The sequence below is a fragment of the Dipodomys merriami genome, unplaced genomic scaffold (assembly GCF_024711535.1).
Source record: "Dipodomys merriami isolate MVZ:Mamm:240054 unplaced genomic scaffold, mDipMer1.0.p SCAF_72, whole genome shotgun sequence".
NCBI lineage: Eukaryota > Metazoa > Chordata > Mammalia > Rodentia > Heteromyidae > Dipodomys > Dipodomys merriami.
Window position 1 is genome coordinate 2,064,222 of NW_027206313.1, and position 23,348 is coordinate 2,087,569.

Below are 23,348 nucleotides of genomic sequence, written 5' to 3' on the forward strand. Positions count from 1 at the left end.
CATAGATAAGCATGTAGAGAAACTTTGTTTTTATATAATAGCTGTAGAAAATTATTTATAAGATGTAAAAAAATAATGTACCTATTATCTCTCAGTGTAACATCCCAAATAAACTAGAAGAAGAAAAAATATAGATATAACTCATATTTGTAAATTATTTACCAGAAAGAGGTATTTGGTGAAAAAAATCATGTTAATTCACATACAAATGAGACAGAAATTTTTGTATTTTATCTTTATTCTATTTTATTAATATAGTCTAAAATAATCATTGCTTTCATGATTCTTAACCATTGTCATTATGATTATTTTATAGGAAAGAAGGAAGCGATTTTCATGTAGACCACCAAGGAAGGCCCTTGTATAGGTAGGTACTTATTCTGGGGGACAGTGGTATTTAAGGCAGGATATCCTAGAAAACTAAGGAGTTATAGCCTTATAATTCAGAACTTTATTGCCTGACAATAATCTGTCAATAGGGCCAAACTAATGACTTGCAACTGCACAGAAAACTTTTTCTCTGTAATCTTATTACAGAGACATCTTATAGTGCATCACTTGATGTTTCAATCTTGAACCAGAAGCAAGCTCTATTTTTTCAGACGGGTCCTGCCCTCTCTTTAGTCTGGGTAGACTTTCTTTTAAAGACACTCCATCGCTGATTAACATTAATTATATGGGGATGATATCACTTATTTCACAGCAAATGCCCTTACTACCAGTGCACATGTAGAAGTGAAAAATAACATAAGCTCTTGCTTTTTATTTTCTGGGTAACTATTAGTCAGTCTTGGATTTTTAATCAAGAGCCCCTAATTTAATATAGTAATAACCTAGAGTCGCCTTTCTACCAATAAATGGCTATTTCTTTAGTGATTGTTGATAGCCCTTCTCTGTCACTAAATCAGTTCAGTGCTTATTGGTTGAAAGTTCTTTGTCATTCCTTGAATCCTAGTTATAGATTAAAAGCACTAATTAAATTCTTACTGGAAATGTTTCAAGATGCTCTTACTACAATGTATAGTATAAAATCTTCCCTTGACTGAAGTCATAAACCATATGGAAATAAAAGGAAAATCTTCCTGTTCTTCAGAACACTATGAAATCCTCGTTATGTATTTTAAGCCAATTAAATATTTTATTTTTTTTCTAAAACCACAGTGATTGTTTTTACTTCAGTCATTATCTATGTGGCATTCCTTCTGTAGTAATTTTTGCAGTGGACTGGATCACTGTAAGACATTTTTGAAAATCTTATACTGATCATATAAACTTTACTATGTCCAATAGTTTTGAAAGTCTACTCATGTCTCTGTTAAAATACTCAAATAAAATATAAATATACCACTGCCAAGAGAAATGTCCAGGCAACATTTCCAAAGGAAAAGAAGCAAATCAGTCTTTTACTGTTTTGTAGTGAGCTGGTCCAGTTTATTACAAGCGGGCCTGTGATTGCCATGGAAGTTTTAAGAGATGATGCTATCTCTGAGTGGAAAAGACTCCTTGGGCCTGCCAACTCTGAGGTGGCACGTGCAGATGCCCCAGGAAGCATCCGAGCTCTCTACGGAGCAGATGGCATAAGAAATGCGGCTCATGGCCCCGATTCTTTTGCTTCCGCTGCCAGAGTAAGGTGTTTTAAATATGTTTTACTTCCATTTTCATTTCTTCAAATATTTTATGTCAAAAGAAAGCATTTCTATCACTGGTTACTTTGGATGAGATCAGATAGCTGAGCTAGTGTGCTAGGAATACCTTTTGACATCTTGTCTCTTGGTTCAGCAATACTTATTTCTGATCTTGTAGACAGGTCACGGTCAAGATTGCTTTTTAACAATAAAACACTTCCTATTCCTTGCTGTGAAAAACTTAGGTTACTAAGACTCACAGATGTTTGAATTGTTGCATTTGTGTAAGAATACTAGTGTGAGTTTAGTAACTTTTAAAAAGAAGGCGTCATTTTATAACCTTTCTTTGCTTCAGACCAAACCTTGTTAGCTAAGTAGGAATCAAGAAGAAATACTGGGGTTGGAAAATGCAGCAGGTTAGAAGCAGCAATGACTTCATCAGAATTTGAGATGTATCATCTAAGCAGCCCAACAGCTTCCCCCAGACCTTCGGTCTCTGTTAGTTATTTTCTGATCTTGCTTTCCCTTTTATATTCAAATTTCTCTGTGATTAGACTATATTCGCTATCTCCCCTTGACTACTCATTGGGAGAGTTCATAGAACTTGGCATACCAAAACTGTTTTGGCCAAGACATCCCATGTGTGCTCAATTTTAAAATCCAAGGAAAAATGTTCATCTGTTATTTTACTGTATGCCTAGCTACATTTGACAACTTTGAATAGGAATAGTCTACCTCTGTTAATTCCATGATACCTCACTAGTCTTTGAACATGGAATTCTCTTTTTCCCCTGTCTGACACTGGGACTTGAACTCACTATCTACCACTTGTTTTCACTCATTGGCTAGCTTTCTACCTCCTGAGCCACACCTCCAATCTGCCAGGAGTTCATCTGATAATTAAATTATGTGCAAAGCACTGTTGGAGAAACTGAGAGTCAGGGAATTTAATGTTCCTTGTCCAAATGAGCACTGGAGCCCGGGACTTGGCTCTAGAGCCTCTATATTATTTATTTAAAAATGATTATGGACAAGTAAAAAGTTTTTAATGGATTTTTAATTGGCTACCATTTTGTAATAATTTTATCATTATAATTAAAGATATTAACACAGATTTCTTAAATGCTCTGTTGAAGTTACCATAGCATCTTGTTATGGTGAAAGTGTATGAAGCAGCACAGTTGTATATTTTTTTAATTTGTGGAAGAAAATATACTTAAAACTTACCAAATTGTGTGTAAATATACTGCCTTTCATTAGAAAATTTAAGGAAACATGAAAAACTCAGAGTGATAGCAGGAACCCTTGCTAGGAGAGCAATTTTGTGCAAAATACATTAGTGCCTCAAATTACAAAAGACCACAGGGGGTTTCTGGATGTGTGTATTGTGTGAGGAATTGGAATTATTTACCATAACAATGACCTTGCAAATTATCTTGAAAATATTAGCATGGGTTAATAGATAGGACAGATAGGACAAACCATGGAGAAAAAGCAAAAGCAAAGGTACAGTGCTAACACACAGAATTACTCACTTTTGCTAAGAAGATATATTTAATTAAAATATCTAGGCTCTTTTAGTAATTATTTGCTCAGCATATATAATTGGGTAGTTGGAAAATTGATAGTTCTATTTTTAATTTTTTTTTTTTTTTTTTTTTTTTTTTGTCGGTCGTGGGGCTTGAACTCTGGGCCTGGGCGTTGTCCCTTAGCTCTTCAGCTCAAGGCGAGTGCTCTACCACTTGAGCTACAGCGCCACTTCCGGTTTTCTGGTGGTTTATTGGAGATAGGAGTCTCACGGTCTTTCCTGCCCGGGCTGGCTTTGAACCGTGATCCTCAGATCTCAGCCTCCTGAGTAGCTAGGATTACAGGCATGAGCCACCAGCGCCCGGCTCTATTTTTAATTATTACTTAAGAAAAGAAGTTGAACAAAAATTAATTAGAGTTAATATGAAAAAAAAAAAGGTATTTGGCCAGATAATTGGCTAACTAGTTTGCTAAAGTGGAGGTGGATCATGTGGCATTAGCTTTGGAAAGGGAGAGAATACAGAAACAGTTCAAGTTGTTGGGAGTTATAATGACCTGAATTTAAATTGTGACTCTGTACTTGCTAACTTGTATTACCTTATTACTCAAGCTCTCTGGGTCTCATTTTCTCATGTGTTCTATGGTTACATTTCCTTTTATCAGCACATGCAGAAATTGTAAGTCTCTAAATTTCATTTATCCAAAGTACTTTTTGAGAAGCCGTTAATGAATAAAACGAAGTCTATATACCTCTTCTGATGGGAGAAATAGACATAGGGCATTCTGGGTGCTAAATGTTCTAATGGAAATGAAGCAGAGGAAGAGGAGAGAAAAATTCAAGGATGGAGGAAGATGTTCTTCTAAGCACAAGATGTTCAGGACATCTTTTCAATCTCTGGTTGGAGCAGAGATCTAAAGTAAATGAGGAAAAAAATCATAAATGTATCTGTAGAAAGAACATTCCCGAAAGAAAGAGAACAACTCATGAGTCTGAAATGGGAACATGTTTTCTGTGTTCAGAGCAGTGGGAGTTGGAAGAGGCCAGCGGTACTGGGGCAAAATCAGAAGTGGTAGAAATGTCAGAGGTATAGACAGCAAGCTACACCTTATAAGACCTTGTAATAGAAGACTTGAAAATTCATTCCAAACAAGGTGGGAAACTGTGAAGTTTCTGTGTCAAGGAATGACAGGATCTAATGGTTTTCCAAGTTTTATTCTGATTGCTGTATCAATACTAGATCAGACAAGGTAAGGATGACTATCCTGCTGTCAGGAAAGGGAGGGTTGGTGGGGACAGGGTCTTGGGGGATAAGAGGGAAGGTAGTTCAGTTCTTATGATATTGCAAGGGATTACAAGATAGATTAAATGGATAAATGACAACAGGGAACACATTTTGGGCAGATAGAATATGAAATTTGTTTTGGACTTTTAATTTTGCGTAATCATGTATTTTTTGCAGTGCTGGAGATTGAATTCAGGGCTTTGTCTGTACTAGGCAAGTACTCTATCACTTGAATTATACCCCAGCCCTTTTGTCTTCTTCTGTTTTGGGATAGTATCTTACCTTTGCCCAGGCTTGCCATGAACCCATAGTCTTTTTGCTGCTCTATCCTGAGTAGCTAGGATTACAGGTGTATCCTACCCACCTCTGGCCTGTTTGGGACACTTATTTATTCATATTTTATTTATTTTCAATTTTGTGACAATTCATGTGGTGAAAATAATTATATTAACAATACAAGACGTTTTATTTGTTAATTCCATACAATGTGCTTGGACCAGTTTACCTCTGTATTATATTCCTTCAACCCTCCTCCTCTCCTTTTTCAAACAGTATTTGGTGGGATTCATTATGCTATCATCATGCATCTATGTGACATACATTGATCCACTTTATCCCCTGTATACTCTTCTTCCTCTCCCTTTTACTGAATATCCCTCAGAGAATCTCCCATTTACTCTCATGTCTCATCATCAATATTGCCATCATCACCATCGACATTTTAGGTCAGGATTCCACATGAATGCAAGCATGCACTATTTGCCTTTTTATACGTGCTTATCTTTCTCAACATGATGATCTCTAGTTCCTTTTCATTTTGGGGGGGACACTGAGGTTTGAATACAAGACTTCATATTTGCTAGGCAAGTGATTTGCAGACCTGTTCCCCCTCAATCAAGTCAGTTAGGGTTCCACTTGTATGATCAGGCCTGCTTGGACTATCATCCTCTGTGCTACATACATAGCTATAATAACAGATCTGTGCCAGCATGCCCAACTTTCTGTTGGTTGAGATGGGGGTCTTACAACTATTTTGCGAGACTAGCCTGGAACTGCAATTTTCTTGATTTGTCTCTTGAGTAGCTAGGATTATAGATAGGCGCCACTGTGTTTTGGACATTTTAAATATGAAATGTCCGTTAAGTAGCATTTCTATAGTTATGGATATAGAGCATAAGGAGGAGGTTGTCTGCAGGTAAAAATGTGGGTGATAACATTTAAAGTCCTCAGTCTGAGAGAGACTGGGTTCCAGAGCTCAAGCACTTAGGAGTCAGACAGGGAAGAAACAACCAATGAATGAAGAAGGTCAGGTGATTAAAGTATTCCAGAATTAGGGAGTCATCAATTGTATTAAATCCTATTGAGTCAAATAAGGCACGTTCTGAGAATCAGGCAGCACGCTTGTGGGTAGTGGTAAGGGCTTTTGTGGAGCAGACTTGTTAGAATGAAAGCCTGATTAGTTGTGGGTTCAAGAAAGGCTTGAGGTGAGGAAGTAGAGATAGACTAAAGGTGGTAGAGAAAAGAGACTGTCAGAAGGAACATTTCTTTATCGTCTGCAGTTCTACATACTTTCTTGTCACGTGACATCTATCTATATCATTCCCTCACTGATTACATGCCAGACCCTTTTGGTATTTGAGTTTCATCTGTACCCCTTGAAATGAGACTATGTCATCAATGCCTCTGTTACAGAAGTAGAAGCAGTAATTGATGATGTTCTTGATCATCAATTACTTGATCAAGAAGAGCAATAAAACTGGGTGCTGATGACTCAGGCCTGTAACCCTAACTACTTGAGAAGCTGAGAATGGGAAGGTCATGGTTCAAGGCCAGACTGGGCAGAAAAGTTCAAGAAACTCCTCAACCCATAGCTGAGCGCTGCATGTACATGTACACTTGTGGCTCCAGGCTGCATGGAGCAGTAGGGAGGTTCGGGGGGGGGGGGGCAGGGAGGCTGATATTGGGAGGATTGTGGTTCTGGCCCAGTCCAGGCAAAACAGTTGCAAGGCTTCATCTCCATGGAGAGAAACTGGTTGCTAGTGGGTGCACTAAAGGAGGCAGATCATAGCTTAGCAGTGAGACATGAAGTAAACAAATCTTCCCCTCTGTTTCCCCAAAGGAAAACAGAGCTGGAGGGATGGCTCAACATTTTCTCACCAGACTAGCAAGTTGAGGGTCTGGGTTCAATCCCTAGTTAGTACCACAACAAATAAACAGCAACAACAAAAAGAGCAGTAAGGGGACTGGGAAGGTGGCTCAGTGGCAGAGCGCTTGCCTTGCATGCCTGAGGCCCTGGGTTCGATTCCTCAGCACCACATAAGCAAAAAGAAAAAAGCCAGAAGTGGCACTGTGGCTCAAGTGGTAGAGCGCTAGCCTTGAGCTGAAGAGCTGAGGGACAGCGCCCAGGCCCAGAGTTCAGGCCCCACGACCGGACCCCCCCCCCCCCCAAAAAAAAAAAAGAGCAGTAAGGTCAGCAATATGATAGCGAGGAACTTTGTGACTTAGAACATTTTATTTTACTCTAAAATGTCATACCACTGCAATATCTCAAGTACACTAGTATTTGAACAGTTCCAACAATCACACAGGAAAGAGGAAGAAAGACTATTAAAGAAGAGGAGGGGGAGAGGGTAGAGGAGAAGGGCAGAAAGGGAGGGAGGGTTATAGAGGTCTGAGTATGATAAAAGCATGCTATATGCGTCATAAACATGTCACAATAAAACTCATTGAGCGTGTAATAAACATATGCTAATAAAGTTAAAAAATGAAAATACTGTTAGTACTATGATCTTTCAATTTTAAGTTCAAAGAAAAAAAACATTTACTGTGAATTCAGGTTTTTTTAGATGTTTTAAAGACTACAGAACTATGCAAATGAGTTTTCTTTGAATTTGTAATTTGGTAGCGGGCAAGTACTTGAATCTGACAGAGTTTTGCAGGAGAGGGGTACTGCCTGGGCATCAAGAAAAGCTTTGTCATGGAGCTAATATTCCAAGGTACCCTTTATGGACTGATAGGGTTTGGGGAAGTTGGGACAGAGGCTTTTGTAGAGTAGTAAAAATTGTAGGAGTAAAAGCCTAGGGGCAAGAACTCATCTGAGTCATTAAAAGAACTGATTAATCTTCATTGCTGTGTATCATTTTAACAATCTATATGAAAGCAGCTAATGCAGAAGTCTGAATCTGATTCAGCATCAGGCTTGAATCTGGCTGTAAAATGTGGTTCATTTGATGCATAGTAGAACTTTAGTAACTTGGTTTTAATGACCTGTAGTTCTCAGCTTCCTGAACATATAAATTTCTGTTTCTATAAAAATTTCCTTGTTTTACCTTTGTTTTAATCTACTTCAATTAAAAAAATAAAATTAGATCTATGGCTTATGACCTATGCTCTAGTGAAACCAAGAACTTTTCTATTGGTTACGTCCAATATTCAAAATTTGTTAGGACTTTGTCAGTTATAATCTAGAACAGAATGAGCTGTATTCTCAGTGCTTTGGATTGATTTCATTTTTGCACAGTCTTCTGATTGTTAAGTGTCAAAACAGGGATAACCACTTACTCTTTGTAAAATTCCCATTTTTGTGAAAGAATTCATGCTGTGAAAAGTAATTGTCTTCTTCCCCATACCCAAATGTCTATAAATTTAAGATAAGAGATCATGTATGCTTAAGTCATCTTTTTATCCTCTGTATTTAGGAAATGGAGTTATTTTTTCCTTCAAGTGGAGGATGCAGGCCTACAAACACTGCTAAGTTTACCAATTGTACCTGCTGTATTGTTAAACCCCATGCTATCAGTGAAGGTAAGAAAATTGACCTCTTAAATCCAACATACCCAGTTTATTTGTTAATAGCTTAACTTATTTTGTTGATGTCTGTTTTCCTGTTGTATTTTGCATGATGAAATTAGTGTACTTTTCATTTTTCTTTGAAGGCATAGAATAAAGCCGACTGATTATAAGAGAGAATCTGTCTCAATCTCAGTCTGTGTTTTTGTGTCTGCATTTCTACAAGGTATCCGTGGGTTGTGTGGCTCAGTCATGCTCACTTATCCTGGCAACAGATCTTGATTCCTTGACTTTTACTCTCCTATCATTCATTAATTCAATTGTGTATAGCACTTGTAATACACAAATTAAACAATATTTATTACCCCAGACTGTACCTTTCCTGAGAAAGTTGTAGAAAATCTCTTGCCTCTCCTGTTCCCTCCCCTCCCCTCCCCTCCCCTCTTCCCTTGCCTGTCCCCCCTCTTCTCCCCGTTCCACTCCATTACGCTCCTCTCCTCCCCTCTCCCTCAGGCTTGAACTCAGGACCTGGGCACTGTATCTGACCTCCTTTTTGGTCAGGGCTAACATTCTGCCACTTAGCTACAATACCACTTCTGGCTTTTTGGTACTTTATTGGAGATGAGTCTCACAGGTTTCCTGCCCACGCTCACTTGAAACCTCCGCCCTCAGATCTCAGCCTCCTGAGTAGCTAGGATTACAGGCATGAGCCACCTGGGTCCAGCTGAGATTTTTTTTGTGTTGTTTTATCTTCTTTCTTCTATGATGTATTACCTTAGCAGAACCAAAAACAAAAATTTCATATGGTTGGTAACACTTTCTTTAGAAGCAATTCTTGCCTGTGTTTTACTCCCTCCCCCTCCACCCCCATTCATTCTTCTACCCCTCTCCTTGCCCTCTCTCATATCTTGTAAGTACCCATTTCCTGGTACGTATTTGGTTGGGCTATGACTTAGTCTTTCTAAAGAATTTATACTTACATTCTTCATAGAGCCTATAAGATACCAGTTAATTCATATTTATAACTGCATGGGTACTACCCAGTGAGTTTACTTCTAGGTTTATAGGCACATTCTAGCTCCAACAAATGAGGGAAACTACCATGTAACCTGTGTTTCTCTGGTTCTGACTGACTTCAGTTAATATTATTTTTTTCCAAATTCATACAAATGGTATAATATCATTCTTTCTGATGGATGAGTAGAATTCTATTGTGTATATATGCCACATTTTCTTAATCCATTCATCTGTTGAGGGGCAAAAATAAATTTTAAAAAATAACATCGTACTGATAATGTTCTGTTTCTTGATTAGGTGATGGTTATATTGTGGTGTCCACTTTGTAACAACTATTTGAGTTATGATATATGTAAACTTTTCTTTGTGAATAAAAATTTTTACTTAGATTACTTTTGAAGTCTGTGTATTTAGATACATGTGCGCGTGTATACTTTCTTAGGAACAAATCTAGAAATGTATGGCGGTTCATTAACTGATTTCCTCAGGTGGGAGCACTAGGCTGGGGAATAGTGGAAAACCTTTTATTTTTTTGCCTATATATTTCATATTTCCTAAATGTTTTATAATAAGTGTTCATTATTTTGTACAGATAAAGTCCCCCTCTAAGAGCTATTAAAAATCAGCTATGTATGTAAAGAAAAATGTGACTTATATTTAAGGAATCAAATAAAATGAAGAATTAGAATAAAAACTAGTTATGCATCTTAATAGTTATACAGGTAATGATAACTAGGAATCTGGTAAAAAAAAATATGGTGATGAAATAACCAGTTTGGGGGCTGGCTCAATGGTAGAGTGCTTGCCTTGCATGCCTGGGTTCGATTCCTCAAGCACCACATAAGCAGAAAAAGCTGGAAGTGGCCCTGTGGCTCAAGTGGTAAAGCATGAGCTTTGAGCTAAAGAGCTAAGGGATAGTGCCCAGGCCCAGAGTTCAGGCCCACGACCTACAAAAACAAGCACACAATCAAAAAAACAGTTTTGTTATATATAATTTTTATAATTTTACACATTCAAACCATTTTAGATCAGAGCCTTCGATCAAACCTAGAGTTGTGCATACTAGACGAGTAATCTACCACAAAGCTGTGCCCCACACTGAACCTTTAAGATACTAGGATATATAAATTCCTTAGAGCAAAATAAAATTTGTAAAAGATAGCAGTATAAACTTGAGCATCCTACTTTTTTAAAAAAAAATCTTCCTTCTAAACCTGGATAGCAGTATACTTTAAGACCATTTTTGAAACATATAATTAACCCAATCCTCATTCAACTGTGGTAATAATGAAATGAAGTTTGAAGTCTCATGCTGAATTTATGATTGATTAATTTGTCCCCTTCTCAATTGCTGGTTGGTTTGTGTTTATCTTTTTCTAGTCCATATCCTAGTATATTTACTTTTGCCTGTGGCCTAATCTAGTGCTAAAGGAAGAGATTTGGAAGGAGTTTTTGATGAGAGTATACCTGAAATGGAATCTCTTGATAGCTGACTTCCCTAAAATGGACAAATAGCCAGTTACCTAGCAAAGCTAAGTTAACTGTGTACTAAAGTAAGACTGTACCAGAAGGAGGTCCTAGGTAAATGGAGAATCAGGTTGCTTCCCTAGAGCTGGTGGGATTTTCAGTAGAGTGATCTGATTGATATCAAGGAGGGTACAAATTCCTGGAAACCACAGTCCAGTTAGTGGAAACAGTGAGTCAGGATCTTATTAAGTCTCCTAAATACACAGTTGTTGGATAAGTGAGTGGTTGGGTTTGGTAAGTGAGTAGCCCTTTGTTGGGATTAAAAGATTTGGAGAAAGTCTTTGGGGGCAAACAATGAAGTTATTTACTGATTTGCGTCCTTATCTTTCTGGACAAGAATTTCTGGTCTTGCTTGTGTAGGCAGAGTTGGCTTTCAGTCCTGAACTGAATGCATGGTAGTTCAGTGGGTTCACTTTTCACCTCAAAGAGAACTGAAAAAAGCAAGAGAGTCAGCTTTGGGGACCAGTGGTGGGAAAATAGAGTACATGTGAGGCATTTGCAGTCTTTCTATAGACAGACTGAAATTTGTATGGTCATTTTGGACTGAGTCTTTTTAAAAAAGAAGGAGAAGGTATGTGCATGTCCTCATGCTTGCTTTTTTTTAATTTCAAAATTATTCAGTATGTTTGTATGTTCTCAGTATTGCATATATCTACTTTAAGACCATTTATAAAATGAATTGTTTCTAATCCAAATTAAGCTATTTAGACTTGAATTCTGATTCTGAAACTTACTAGCCATGGGATATTGTATAAATTATTTCACCTTTTTATCTACTTGTAGACTATTTGTTTCCATATTTGTAAAATGAGGATAATAATATATTGTCCTCATAGAGTGAATATTAAATGCACGTGTATGTAAAGGATACTGGGTTAGTACCTAGCACTTAGTTAGGTGCTCTATAAGTGTTAGCCATTATAGCCATTATTACAATTGCTTTGCTGTCCTACTACAACTACTCTGCCATTAGTATCATTAGCTTTCAATTTTTAAACAAAATTGATAACCTACTAATAAAGCAATAGTTAAAAATGCTAATAAAATCCATATCCATGGATAAAAAGAAAATTCTTATTATTACATAAGTGAAAAAGTACTATACTAGTTTCTTCAGCTAAAGCCTAGGTCTAAAATTTGTGAACTAGGGTTATATGCTCAGCTTTTATGTTCTTTTCCAGTAGTATGATTTTGAACTCAGGGCCAGTATTTTACCACTTGTGTTATTCCTTTAGCCTTAGAAAATTATATTCTGTATGTCAGTAGTATATTTTGGTTGTGAAAATATTCAGTTTTACATGGAAAATATTTTATGATATAATATAACATATATAACATATATAACGTAAAACATATATTTATGATATATAATGATATATAGTATTCCACCTTATCCTCATTTTTTGCGTATGTTAAAGGATACCATATCTTTGTATCGCACTTACCTTTGTCTTTACCTTAAAAGATACCTAACTTTTAAAAAAAGTCATCAGTATATTTACTATAAAATTTTCCAGTACGAATAGTGACATTATTGGGTCAACAATAATAAAGCCTCATTGAGGGATTCTGAATTCAAGATTGAAATATTAACAGATAGGAGCAGATTCAGTAAGGTCTGTGGGTATTAGCATGGCTTCAGGCACATTGTTAGAAAAGTCTTTTTATTTTTGAGTACAATTTTTTTTATTGTCAAGGTGATGTACAGAGGGGTTACAGTTACATAAGTAAGATAATAAGTACATTTCTTGTCAAACTTGTTACCCCTTCCCTCATTTTTCTCCTCCTTTTTAACTTTTAGGACTACTTTCTAATGTATGTCTTATATTCATAGTGGCAGACTGGTTTCTTTATCTTGCTATGGCTCCTCCCAGCCCTCCTGCCCCCTCCTTTCTTTTTTAAAAATTGTTATTATATAGTTGATATACAGAGGGGTCTCAGTACATGAATCAGATACAATCAGTACAATTCCTTTTGAACCAAGTCTCCCCTTCCCACTCTCTCCTAGTCTTTCCCTCCCATCCCCACCCACATAGTGTCTAGTGAATATCACTGTTGTATTTGTTCATCCTTGTTCTACTTTTTATGTGCCCTCCCTTACCATCCCAAATACAAACAAACAAGACAAAAGGAAAAGAAGACAAAAACAGCAACAATGCCAACTAAAGAATGTCTCTTATTTTCTTTTCTTGGAGTTCATGTCATAGAATATTATTTTATATGCTCACCTGTCCATAGTCATTGAGCCTTAGTATACCATATAGCCTCCTTCGGCCTCTGTATGTTAATGAGTAGGTTCCTATGTAATTTATCACGTTCCACTGTTATTTACGTATTTTAGTCATTCAATATGTTGTATTTTTTGGGGGGGGTTTCGGTCATGGGGCCTGAACTCTGGGTCGGGCGCTGTCCCTCAGCTCTTCAGCTCAAGGCTAACGCTCTACCACTTGAACCACAGTGCCACTTCCAGCTTTTTTCTTTTTGCTTATGTGGTACTGAGGAATCGAACCCAGGGCCTCATGCATGCAAGGCAAGTGCTCTACCACTGAGCCACCTTCTCAACCCCATGAATTCGTGATTGATTGTTGGATGAAGGATTAAATTCATTCTTAGCTTAATTATGTGCTTTTATGATAATGGTTTTGTCTATTAAAGACCAAACAATGGAAAGTCACTGTGTCTTTTATCTTTTAATATCAGAGTGTACTCTTCACACTTGATTGAAATAAAAGAACACCTGTTGATAGGCAGCCAAAGCCCAGGATCTAGCAACCATGATGTTTACATCAGTCACCTTAGGGTTTAATGATGTATTGTAATGATGTAGTATACACGATCTATCCTTTGACTGGATTAGAAGAAACAGAAGCTAGACAGAGCCATGGGAAAGAGCTCAATGAAGTTTTACTGCACTTGGCAAAGATGATTGTAATGTGTAATGTTGGGGATAGCTTACACTTCTTTGATATTTCTCCTCTGTGTGCCCTTGGAAACATTTCCTGATCTCCATAAAGATTTTTTTTTTTAGTGTGTGTCATGTATACCATTGTATATGTTATTGCCTCAAATGCTTGTCAGTCTTTGTCTCTAAACATGCTATCTAACATATTTTTATCCAAATAATTATTTCCCCCACTTTTTTTGTCAATTGTGAGGCTTGAACTCTGGGCCTGGCGCTGTCCCTGAGCTTTTCAGTTCAAGGCAAGCCATGAACTCATGATGTTAACAAATTATTTTTTTGTAATGCAATTTAAATAAGTCCTAAGTATAGCTAAAGTAACTTATGGATCCATTATATAGTATCCAATGAATACTGTACAAGTTAGTAATATTAGTATGACAAGAAATATTGTTCAAAACCAGCTCAAAATGACTAGGGTTCAGATTTGATTTAGGCATGTGACTGTTCTATAACATTGACTCAGTTAGCTGCTGTTTTTAAATCTTCAAACTTCTGGGAAACCTTTGTTTTCACAGCTAAATCAGTTGGCCTTTGCTTGGTACAATTGTGATATTTGAGAAACATATCCATCTACCTGTCTTTTTCTCCTCCATCCCTCAGCCTGCTGCAATTAAAATAGCACTAATTAGCTACCATAAGTTAGTAAAATAAAAACGTATATAAAGCACTATATACGTGGTAATATCTAAGTGAACTTTCAGATGACTCAATACCATGAGAGAGCAGGAAAAAAACAAGTCTTAACTGCTTTGCAAAAATGAATAGATATATAAAAGAACTTAGATTTTTATAAGAAATCAATAGGATCTTTAAGCCAGCCCTACAGTTTCAGAATAGGCAGACCCCATTTTAAAAACCACTCATCTGTGAGATAAAGCTCAAATTCCTCATGCTGGCATTTAAGACCTTCATTAGTTTGGATTAAGTCTCTTGTCTTTTTCTGTTTTGCTTTTCTTTTCTGACTTGCTTCTCGCTGCCCTGTAGCCATACACACACTTTCCCAGGGCTGTGTCTTTTCTCCTGCCCTTATGTGGACCCATCATCTTGCTATGGTGTCAGGTACCTTTCAGCTTTCATTCTCCCTTGAAGTTTCTGTCTACCTTTTTATAATTTCATTTTTCTCCTTCTTAGAACTGCTCTTTGATTTCCTTCTGTGGCCACTGTTTTGACATTTCATTTTTAAGAGTTATTTGAAAATGACTTATTTTTCATATTTTTAAATCACTAGTCTTCTGTGGCCTTTTAGGCAAAAATAGTATCTTAAAAGATTTTTTGTTATCTTCAGGGCTGTCACTGATGGTCTTGAAACATTCACTGAGGGGCGTCTAAGGATTAATTGTAATTCTCGTTATTCCAGATTTACTCTTTCTTTTAAAAAGAATGTGCTTCTTATAGAGTATAAGCAAAATAATTTGACATTGAAGCGTGGTATTTCTAGGAAACTAAAATGGTTTAAATATCTTGCCTTATGTCCATTTATTTTTCATTTTCAGGACTGTTGGGAAAGATCTTGATGAGTATTCGAGATGGAGGCTTTGAAGTTTCAGCTATGCAGATGGTACATAGTTTGCAATGACCCACGAGCCATAATTAATATTTCTTTTAAATAATTTCTTTTAAAATGTTTTAAACTCAGTATTCAAGTGTACTTATGAACTCAATGTTTCAAAAATAATGGACTCACATACTGAATTCAATAACTGTATTTAACTGAGAAAAGGAAAATTTACCTAATATACTCATTTAAGTTTGCAAGGGAAGTTTGTAAATTTCTTAGAACTTCGGTCCGAAACTTTTAGTCCTAATAAGTTAGTTTTTACAAGTGAAACATAGATTCAAAGTACAGAATGTCAGGGGTTTTTCTCTTTTCTGCATTTTTAACTAGTTGATAATGATGGAAGGGAATCAGTTCACTTATTTCGCCTTGATCTGGTGGTACTGGGTTCTAGACTCTTCCTTTGGAGTTAGTATACTTCAGATCCTCTCTGTCTGGGCACTTCCTTCACTGGGTCTCAAACTTATATACTTGCTCAGAATTTCCCTGCTTATACACCCCCAGGATGCCCTTAGCTGAAAAAAAAACCCAGCAGTTCACATTTTGATAGCAGTATTCCTTTGACCTTTATTCATTGGTGCATTTAACAATAATTCAAGTGCCAAAATATCATGAGACTCAGATAAACAATTTAGTTTTCAGAACAGAGCCCCAGCAAGTTAATTTTTATTTTATTTTATTTTATTATTATATATTTGGCCATATTTTTATGTACTACATATACTATAAACAAATACAATACATGCTACAAAAACATTTTTTTAAATTTAACTGTCAAGAAATAATACAATGACACATGTTCATATTTTATTTCAAATTGGTTTGCTTTTCACCCATTTCAAATAGTGAAATGTTACTTGTGGATAATTAAAAATTATCTATTTGCATTATTAACGATAAACAATTACAACAAATTAATAAGAATTAACTGTGTCAAATATTAGTATTCAAAAAATGGGCTTTTGCAGAGTAATTATGTATAAAACATAGCAGCCAATTTCAGTTTACTTTGCTCTATAACAATGTACATATGAACTTGGAGCCTAGCATTTCTTTTTTATGGGAAGATACTTACGTGAAGTCTTTTGATTTCTTGAGGTCCAGTAACTGCTACACCACACGAATCCAACCCAAGAGTTCATGTAATGGCTTCAGACAAATGATCATTGAGAAGTTCTTGTCATTTTTAGTAGAGTTGCATGTTCCATTAACAATACATAGGATGAAGAGACACATTTTTCAGCCAATATCAAAGCCAAAAGAAAATACAAACATTCAGATCATTTGTGACAAGGATCTTATACAAATATTTTAGATGCCATACTTTCAGGAAAACAAAATTGAAGGTGTATTTGGATTTTACAGTATCTACACTAACTGGAAATGTACAAGTAGTCAGGTGGAATTTGTCGAGTGTTGCAAATCTGTTCATCCAACATTAAGCACCCAACTATGTGCATAGCACTGTGCTAACATTTTATAAGTCGAGTATTAGTGTCTTTATCAAGCATTACCTTAGTGTGAGGTAAAAATAAATTAGTTCATTAGTTTGCGTGTGATGAGTTTGTGATCCCGCGCCAGTTGGCTTCCCTGGGCCATGTAACAAGCGTCTGCACTACCTCATTCACTCACACACACAGCTACGCATACTGTGTTCCAGGCAATGTGCTAGTCACTGAAATACCATGATTTGGTATATGTTTCAGGAATGCAAATTTATCATATAACCTATGTAAGACAACTAGAAAGGCACATTATTGTTCTAAAATGAGGTCCGAAGCAAAGTACAGATGTTTTTATTGGTCATACGACACCAGAGTCCAGGTCCTATATTGAATGGGCACTAACTTTGAAAGTTTCATGTTGTAGTTAAAAAGAGCCTAGATCGTTTTTGGTCTCATAGGTCTATTCTTTGGAGCATGACACTCCATATAAGCCATTCTACATGTAGGTTTATAAACTAAACCTGGATATAAAAAGAAACATAAACAAAGGCAATTTATAATGTCATGTACTTCAAATACTATTCTGGCCAAGTAAAATGAAGACATAGTTAATTCATGATTGACTCTCACAGTTTTCAAAGCTCTAACCCTACACCAAACTCATATAATTCTAATTGCCTTATATAAAAGTTGCACACAATGCAGAGGGCAGAATTTGGCCCTGAAACCTTCCATGGAATAGTCTAAGTGATTGGTCCTTCCACTCCAAGTAGAATCTGAGAATTAGAACTCTGCATCTCCTATGAGGATATTGGCATCTAGGAGAAATGGCCTTTTAGGTCCCATCAGCCAGGAGTCTCTTTAGGTGCCGTAGAAGTTACTTTATTATTTTTAAAAGATTGTTTATTGTAAAAATACTCTACAGAGGGGTTACAGTTACATGAGCAAGGTAATGAGTACATTTCCTATCAAGCACTGTTACCTCCTCCTTTGTTTTTCCCCTACTGTTTTGGTCAAGGACAAAGGGTGAACCAATGCAACAGCAATATCCACAATATGCTGGAAATGAACTGTACAACTTGGGGTGGGGATTGAGGGGGAGGGGAAAACAATGTTTTACAAGAAATGTGCTCACTTCCTTAGGTATGTAATTGTAACCCCTTTGTACATCACCTTGACAATAAAATTAAATTAAAAAAAATCCTTTATAATATAGGTAAGGTTTTCCAAATATCAGAAGATGTAAGATTAACTTAAAAATTATAATTATAGGAATTATAGCTTTAAATATTGACCTTAATGTTGGCCTACAATCTATCACAGTGATTAGTCATAGTAGATAATGATATTATTATTACTATTATTAATTAAATCTGTTAGAAGCATGATAATGTAATGACATGTATAGTTATTGAGTTTCAAAATTAAAAAAAATCTATTTCTAAATCTGAGATCAGCTGTTTTCTAGATATGTGACTCCGGCAAATTTCAAGCATTCTTATTCTCAATTTTCTCATCTAAGACATGAGAATTCTGAGTAAATGGGCTATTCTTCAGATTAAATAGCCGTGATCAGAGTTTCCTGAACAAATTACTAAGTATTTAACATGTTATCTCTTCTGATTTTATTTTGCTGCATTAATAATACAGGTTACATGGTTGAAAGGTAGAACTGAAACAGAATTCCCTTCCTCTAATAGCAGCATTATCTATGAGGCTACATTCTTCTTTAATAACTATGTAGGCAGGAATTTCTTAGTAATATTCAACGTTGGCAAAAATAAACAGAAGAAGAAAATAAAATTGAAAATCAGAGGCTGTTTTTTAAAATTAAGTTTGAGTTCCTAGACCTAATGAAATTTTTATTTCTAACTAAATTTAAAGCCTGTCTGAAAAGAATGATTTGTTCTAGACTCATTCTGTAAGCTTGCTATTATTTACTATTGTTTCTGAAGATTAGTAGGATACCCAGATGACATCTTTAAGTGTTTTGTTATACACCAGAGTGGGAATTTTTCTGGAAGCTGAAGAGGAAAATAGAGTTGTTTTTCATCCCCACTACATAATCTGAAGCACTAGACGTTCGTTAGTCACCTTTCTTCTTGTGCCTTTAATCTACCAATAAGCATTCTATGACATATATATATATATATATTTTTATCATATCAAGAATGAGGCTTTATTCAGAGCAGTGTAGGTTAGTGGCTAAAAGCATGTGCAGTGAGTCAGATTCCTGGAGGCCAAATGCCAGTGTGGGGAGATGTAGGGTCACTGGGTCTTGGTAGCCCTGACTGTAAATTTGCACCAGTCACACCACCTTTGCCATGGTATATACTATGAAGATTAAATGAGGTGATTCATGCATAGAACCTCACACATTAACCTCTCAATGATCTCTGTCTGTTGCACTTGGTGGTCAGCTAACTCTTTACACCATGTGTTCTTCTGTGAAGTGTAATGATGCAAGGTTTGCTGTTGAACTTGGTTTAAGTAGGGGATGAGAGAGAGATGGGAAGAGAGGAGAGTTAAGGTTTGTGGTCGGCATATGTAGATACATCAAACAGGAATCCCTTCACAGAACTAACTGATGCTAATAAAATGTGGGGAAAGAGATTGACATTTTAAAAGTTAAAGAACAAGCTGAGTATAGTGACACAGACCTATAATCCCAGCACTTGGAGGGCTGAGGAAGGGTGACAATGAATTCTAGTTCTGCCTGTGCTAGAGAGTAAAACCCTATCTCTCTGTCTGTCTGTCTTACAAGCAGAATATATCCAAGGGATGATTATTGTTGAGGGCTAAATGTAGCTTCTCTTTCTTTGTTTGGCCAGTTGGTTTATGTTTTCTTTTTCTTTTTTTGGTACAGTTCAATATGGATCAGGTTAATGTTGAAGAATTCTATGAAGTATATAAAGGAGTAGTAACTGATTATAATGTAAGTATTATCGTAAATTGAAAAATCATAGTACTGAAAACAATTTGTGTGTCTCAGATCCTTGGAATTTCAGTATAATTTATAATCATTCAAAGTATTCAATATAAAGCATAAGGTAAGTATCCCTTAAAGTATGATTTGCAAATTGTATATCTGATAAGAGGTTAATATTTAAAATATATAAGAAACTCAGAAAAAGGAATTGCAAAGTAAAAAAAAAAATAAGAGGGTTTAAAAATGGGCAAAGAGCTGGATGTGGTGGCAAGTGTCTGACCTCAGGCTGAGTGAAAGGGCCAAAGCTCAGTGATCCCACAATAACAAGCTTGGGAGAAACAGACCCTACCCTCTGCTGATAGGGGTAGAAATTAGTATAGCTGTTTTAGAAAGTGAGTGAATATTTCTTAAAAAAACAAAAACTAGAATTTCCATACATAATCCACAATTCCATTTCTAGGGTGTGTGTGTGTGTGTGTGTGTGTGTGTGTGTGTGTGTGTGTGTGTGTGTGTGTGTGTGTGTGTGTGTGTGTGTGTGTGTGTGTGTGTGTGTGTGTGTGTGTGTGTGTGTGTGTGTGTGTGTGTGTGTGTGTGTGTGTGTGTGTGTGTGACATATTTCTAGGTATATACACAGTCAAATTTAAATCAGAATGTGGAAACTTACCTGCATGCTGTGTTTATTTCAACATTATTCACAAGAGCCAAGGTATAGAAGCAACTTAGGTGTACATTGCTGGATGACAATTTCTTGTTTTTATCATGAATTCACCAGAGATACTTTGAATATATATGATATACTGTAACCATCAGTGATAAAACATCCATAGAGCTTATATTCTGGTGAGGATGGACATAATTGAATCAAATGATCCCATACCCAACTCGCTTAGGTCAGTATATGACTATAAAGGAAACAAAAATGTTTTTTTTCTTTTTCAAAAAGTTTCTCCTTACCAGGTTGTTTGTTAAGCCTTCAGATTTCCATTACTACATCTCACCCCTCCATAGTCCCGTGTGCCTTTTCATTCAACACCTTTTAGAGCAAATGAGTTTTATTTTGTATAAAGTCATCTAGACAGATGCTAAAAGGCAGGGAGAATTCCTGCCATTTATTTATTTATTTATTTATTTATTTATTTATTTATTTATTTATTTATCTATCATCATTGAGGATGTATTATCTTACTGCAACCCGTTCTCATGAAAAAATTGCAAAAGAAAACCCTACCAAAAAACCTTATTTCTTAAAACTTTTAGGATGACTTAATTTTTTTGGATCAAGTTTTTAAAATCTTTTTAAATATTTTTTTATTGTAAAAATACTGTACAGAGAGAGGGGTTACAGTTACATGAGCCAGGTAATGAGTCCATTTCCTATTGAGCATTGTTACACCCTCCTTTATTTTTCCCCTAACATCTCTTTCTTCCCTACCTCCCCATCTCCTCTCTCCCTTCCTCCAACCCCCTGCCCTGCAAAGTTGTGAAGTTCGTTTTCAACATAGTGTCTTGTATATCTCATTGTTACAACGGGTCAACCTGTATGCTTATTTCAGCATTTTATTTCCCTCCCCCTCCCCAAATTAGAAAAATGTGTATACAAGATGCAGGACACCGGAGTCAAATACACTGACAACAGGGGTTGTACATGGGGGAAGAACATACAAAGAAACCAAAAACAGTTACATATTAGATTAAAAGTACATTAAAAAGAACAGCAACAAAGATAAAACCTCATGTGTCCTTATCTTGGGGTTCATTTTGCTTAGCATCAGGTTATATGATCATATATACATAGCTTTTGCCATCTTCTGCTTGTCCTCGACATATACTAGTTATTGCAGATAAGGGAAACCATGGGACCTATGTTTCTTTGGGCCTGGCTTACTTCACTTAATATAATTTTTTCCAGGTCTTTCCATTTCCTAACAAATGGGGCAGTGTCATTCTTTCTGATGGAGGCATAGAATTCCATTATATATTTGTGTGTGTGTGTGTGTGTGTGTGTGTGTGTGTGTGTGTGTGTGTGTGTGTGTGTGTGTGTGTGTATATTGCATTTTCTTGATCCATTCATGTACTGAGGGGCATCTGGGTTGGTTCCATATCTTAGCTATGGTGAATAATGCTGTGATAAACATGGTTGTGCTTAGTATGGCTTTGTGATCATTTGGGCAAATGCCTAAAAGTGGGATTGCTGGGTCATAGGGGAGGATTAATATCATGAAAATGGCAATACTTCCAAAGGCTATCTACAAATTCAATGCGATACCTGCCAATATCCCAACCTCATTCTTCAAGGAAATGGAAAAAGTAGTCCAAAAATTCATGTGGATCAACTTTTAATGCAACATACGTTTGATGGAGTTCTTTGCTCAACATGTTTTTCTTTCCACTTTATATATTTTGAACAGCCTTTCCATCTATTTTTGATGTCATCTGTTATCACATTGAAAGTGAGTGAGGGGATAGAGAGATAGAGATAGATACAAAAGAGAAGGAAAGGAGGAGAAAATGAAAGAAGATGGGAAGAAAACAGGAAAAGTAGAGGAATTAATTTTTTGGTGGAGGGGACATTTTATGCCTTCCTCTCCTGTAAAGAATTGGGCCCTTTAGGCTTCTATGTCAGTGTACTTCACTATCATGAAGACTGAAAATCAGAGTCTTAGGATCTGGGCACCTCCCATCCTGTCTTTCTGTTACTCTGTCCTGAAAATTCTATTTACACTGGCCTCACTCTACTTCATCCCTGTATCTTTAGTGCAGTGACAGTGTTGGACTCTATTGTGTGTTCTCACATACCCTGTGTTTCTCCTTCTTCTCTGGGAATTGTTTGCTGGCAATAAAGTGGACCAATCATTTGCTTGTCTCATTTCCCCCCTCTCCCAGGAGTCACAGTACATACATCCTGTCATCCAGTCCAAAAACTTGCTTTGTGTATTTTGTTTAGTTTCTAGGACCAAGTGAAATATGCTAAAAGATAATTTCAGACAATGGAAATATGAGGTGGTGAAGTATTCCATTAACATGATAGGGATGGAGATGAAGGACTATATCTAAAAGAATTCTTTCAGGAAAAGTGGGCATAATTTGGAAACTGCTCAGTGTATGGGATACAGGTGGGAAGAAGTCAGAGGTCTTTAGCACTTGGAGATTAGTGGGATGGTAACACAACAAAAAGAGGAGGAGTAAAATATTACCGAATTGTACTGATTCTCTTGTGTTCCTTTATAATACATGTCATAGGAGATGGTGACAGAAATGTATTCTGGCCCTTGTGTGGCTCTGGAGATTCAGCAGAGTAACCCTGCCAAGACGTTTCGAGAGTTCTGTGGGCCTGCCGACCCTGTAAGTTATTCTCAACGACTGGTCTAGTCTGTGTTATTCACTAGCTACATGTTTGGATAAGTTTATTCTAGTGTTCTTAGAATAAATGACAACACCAAATGAATATACAAAATCTGTTCAAAATGGTACTTTACAAGAGGAAATCATCTTTATCACCCTAGTTACCAAGTAGAATGGACAAAAGCATTTATTGTGGCCCTTCTTTCTTTCTTTACTTTTGCTAAATTTTATAAATAAATTTTGCAAGCTTTTCATAGAAATCCTCTAAGGTGTTATACTTTGACCTAGAGAGGATGTAAATAGAGCTTTAAATGTGAAGACCATCACAATGGTGGAATCATACCTGA

At 36.4% G+C, this 23,348-nt stretch overlaps 1 protein-coding gene across 5 annotated transcripts in view; it reads left to right on the forward strand.

Moving 5' to 3' along the window:
* The window catches only part of LOC138818181 (nucleoside diphosphate kinase homolog 7), a 100,051-nt gene that overhangs the window by 39,596 nt on the left and 37,107 nt on the right, over positions 1-23,348 (forward strand). For all 5 annotated transcript variants that reach the window (XM_070009135.1, XM_070009133.1, XM_070009137.1 and 2 more), the window contains 6 exons: positions 317-367; positions 1,418-1,625; positions 8,134-8,239; positions 15,224-15,288; positions 19,597-19,665; positions 22,900-23,001. In XM_070009135.1, the coding sequence (XP_069865236.1) occupies positions 317-367; positions 1,418-1,625; positions 8,134-8,239; positions 15,224-15,288; positions 19,597-19,665; positions 22,900-23,001 (601 nt within the window). The remainder of the gene's footprint in view (positions 1-316; positions 368-1,417; positions 1,626-8,133; positions 8,240-15,223; positions 15,289-19,596; positions 19,666-22,899; positions 23,002-23,348) is intronic.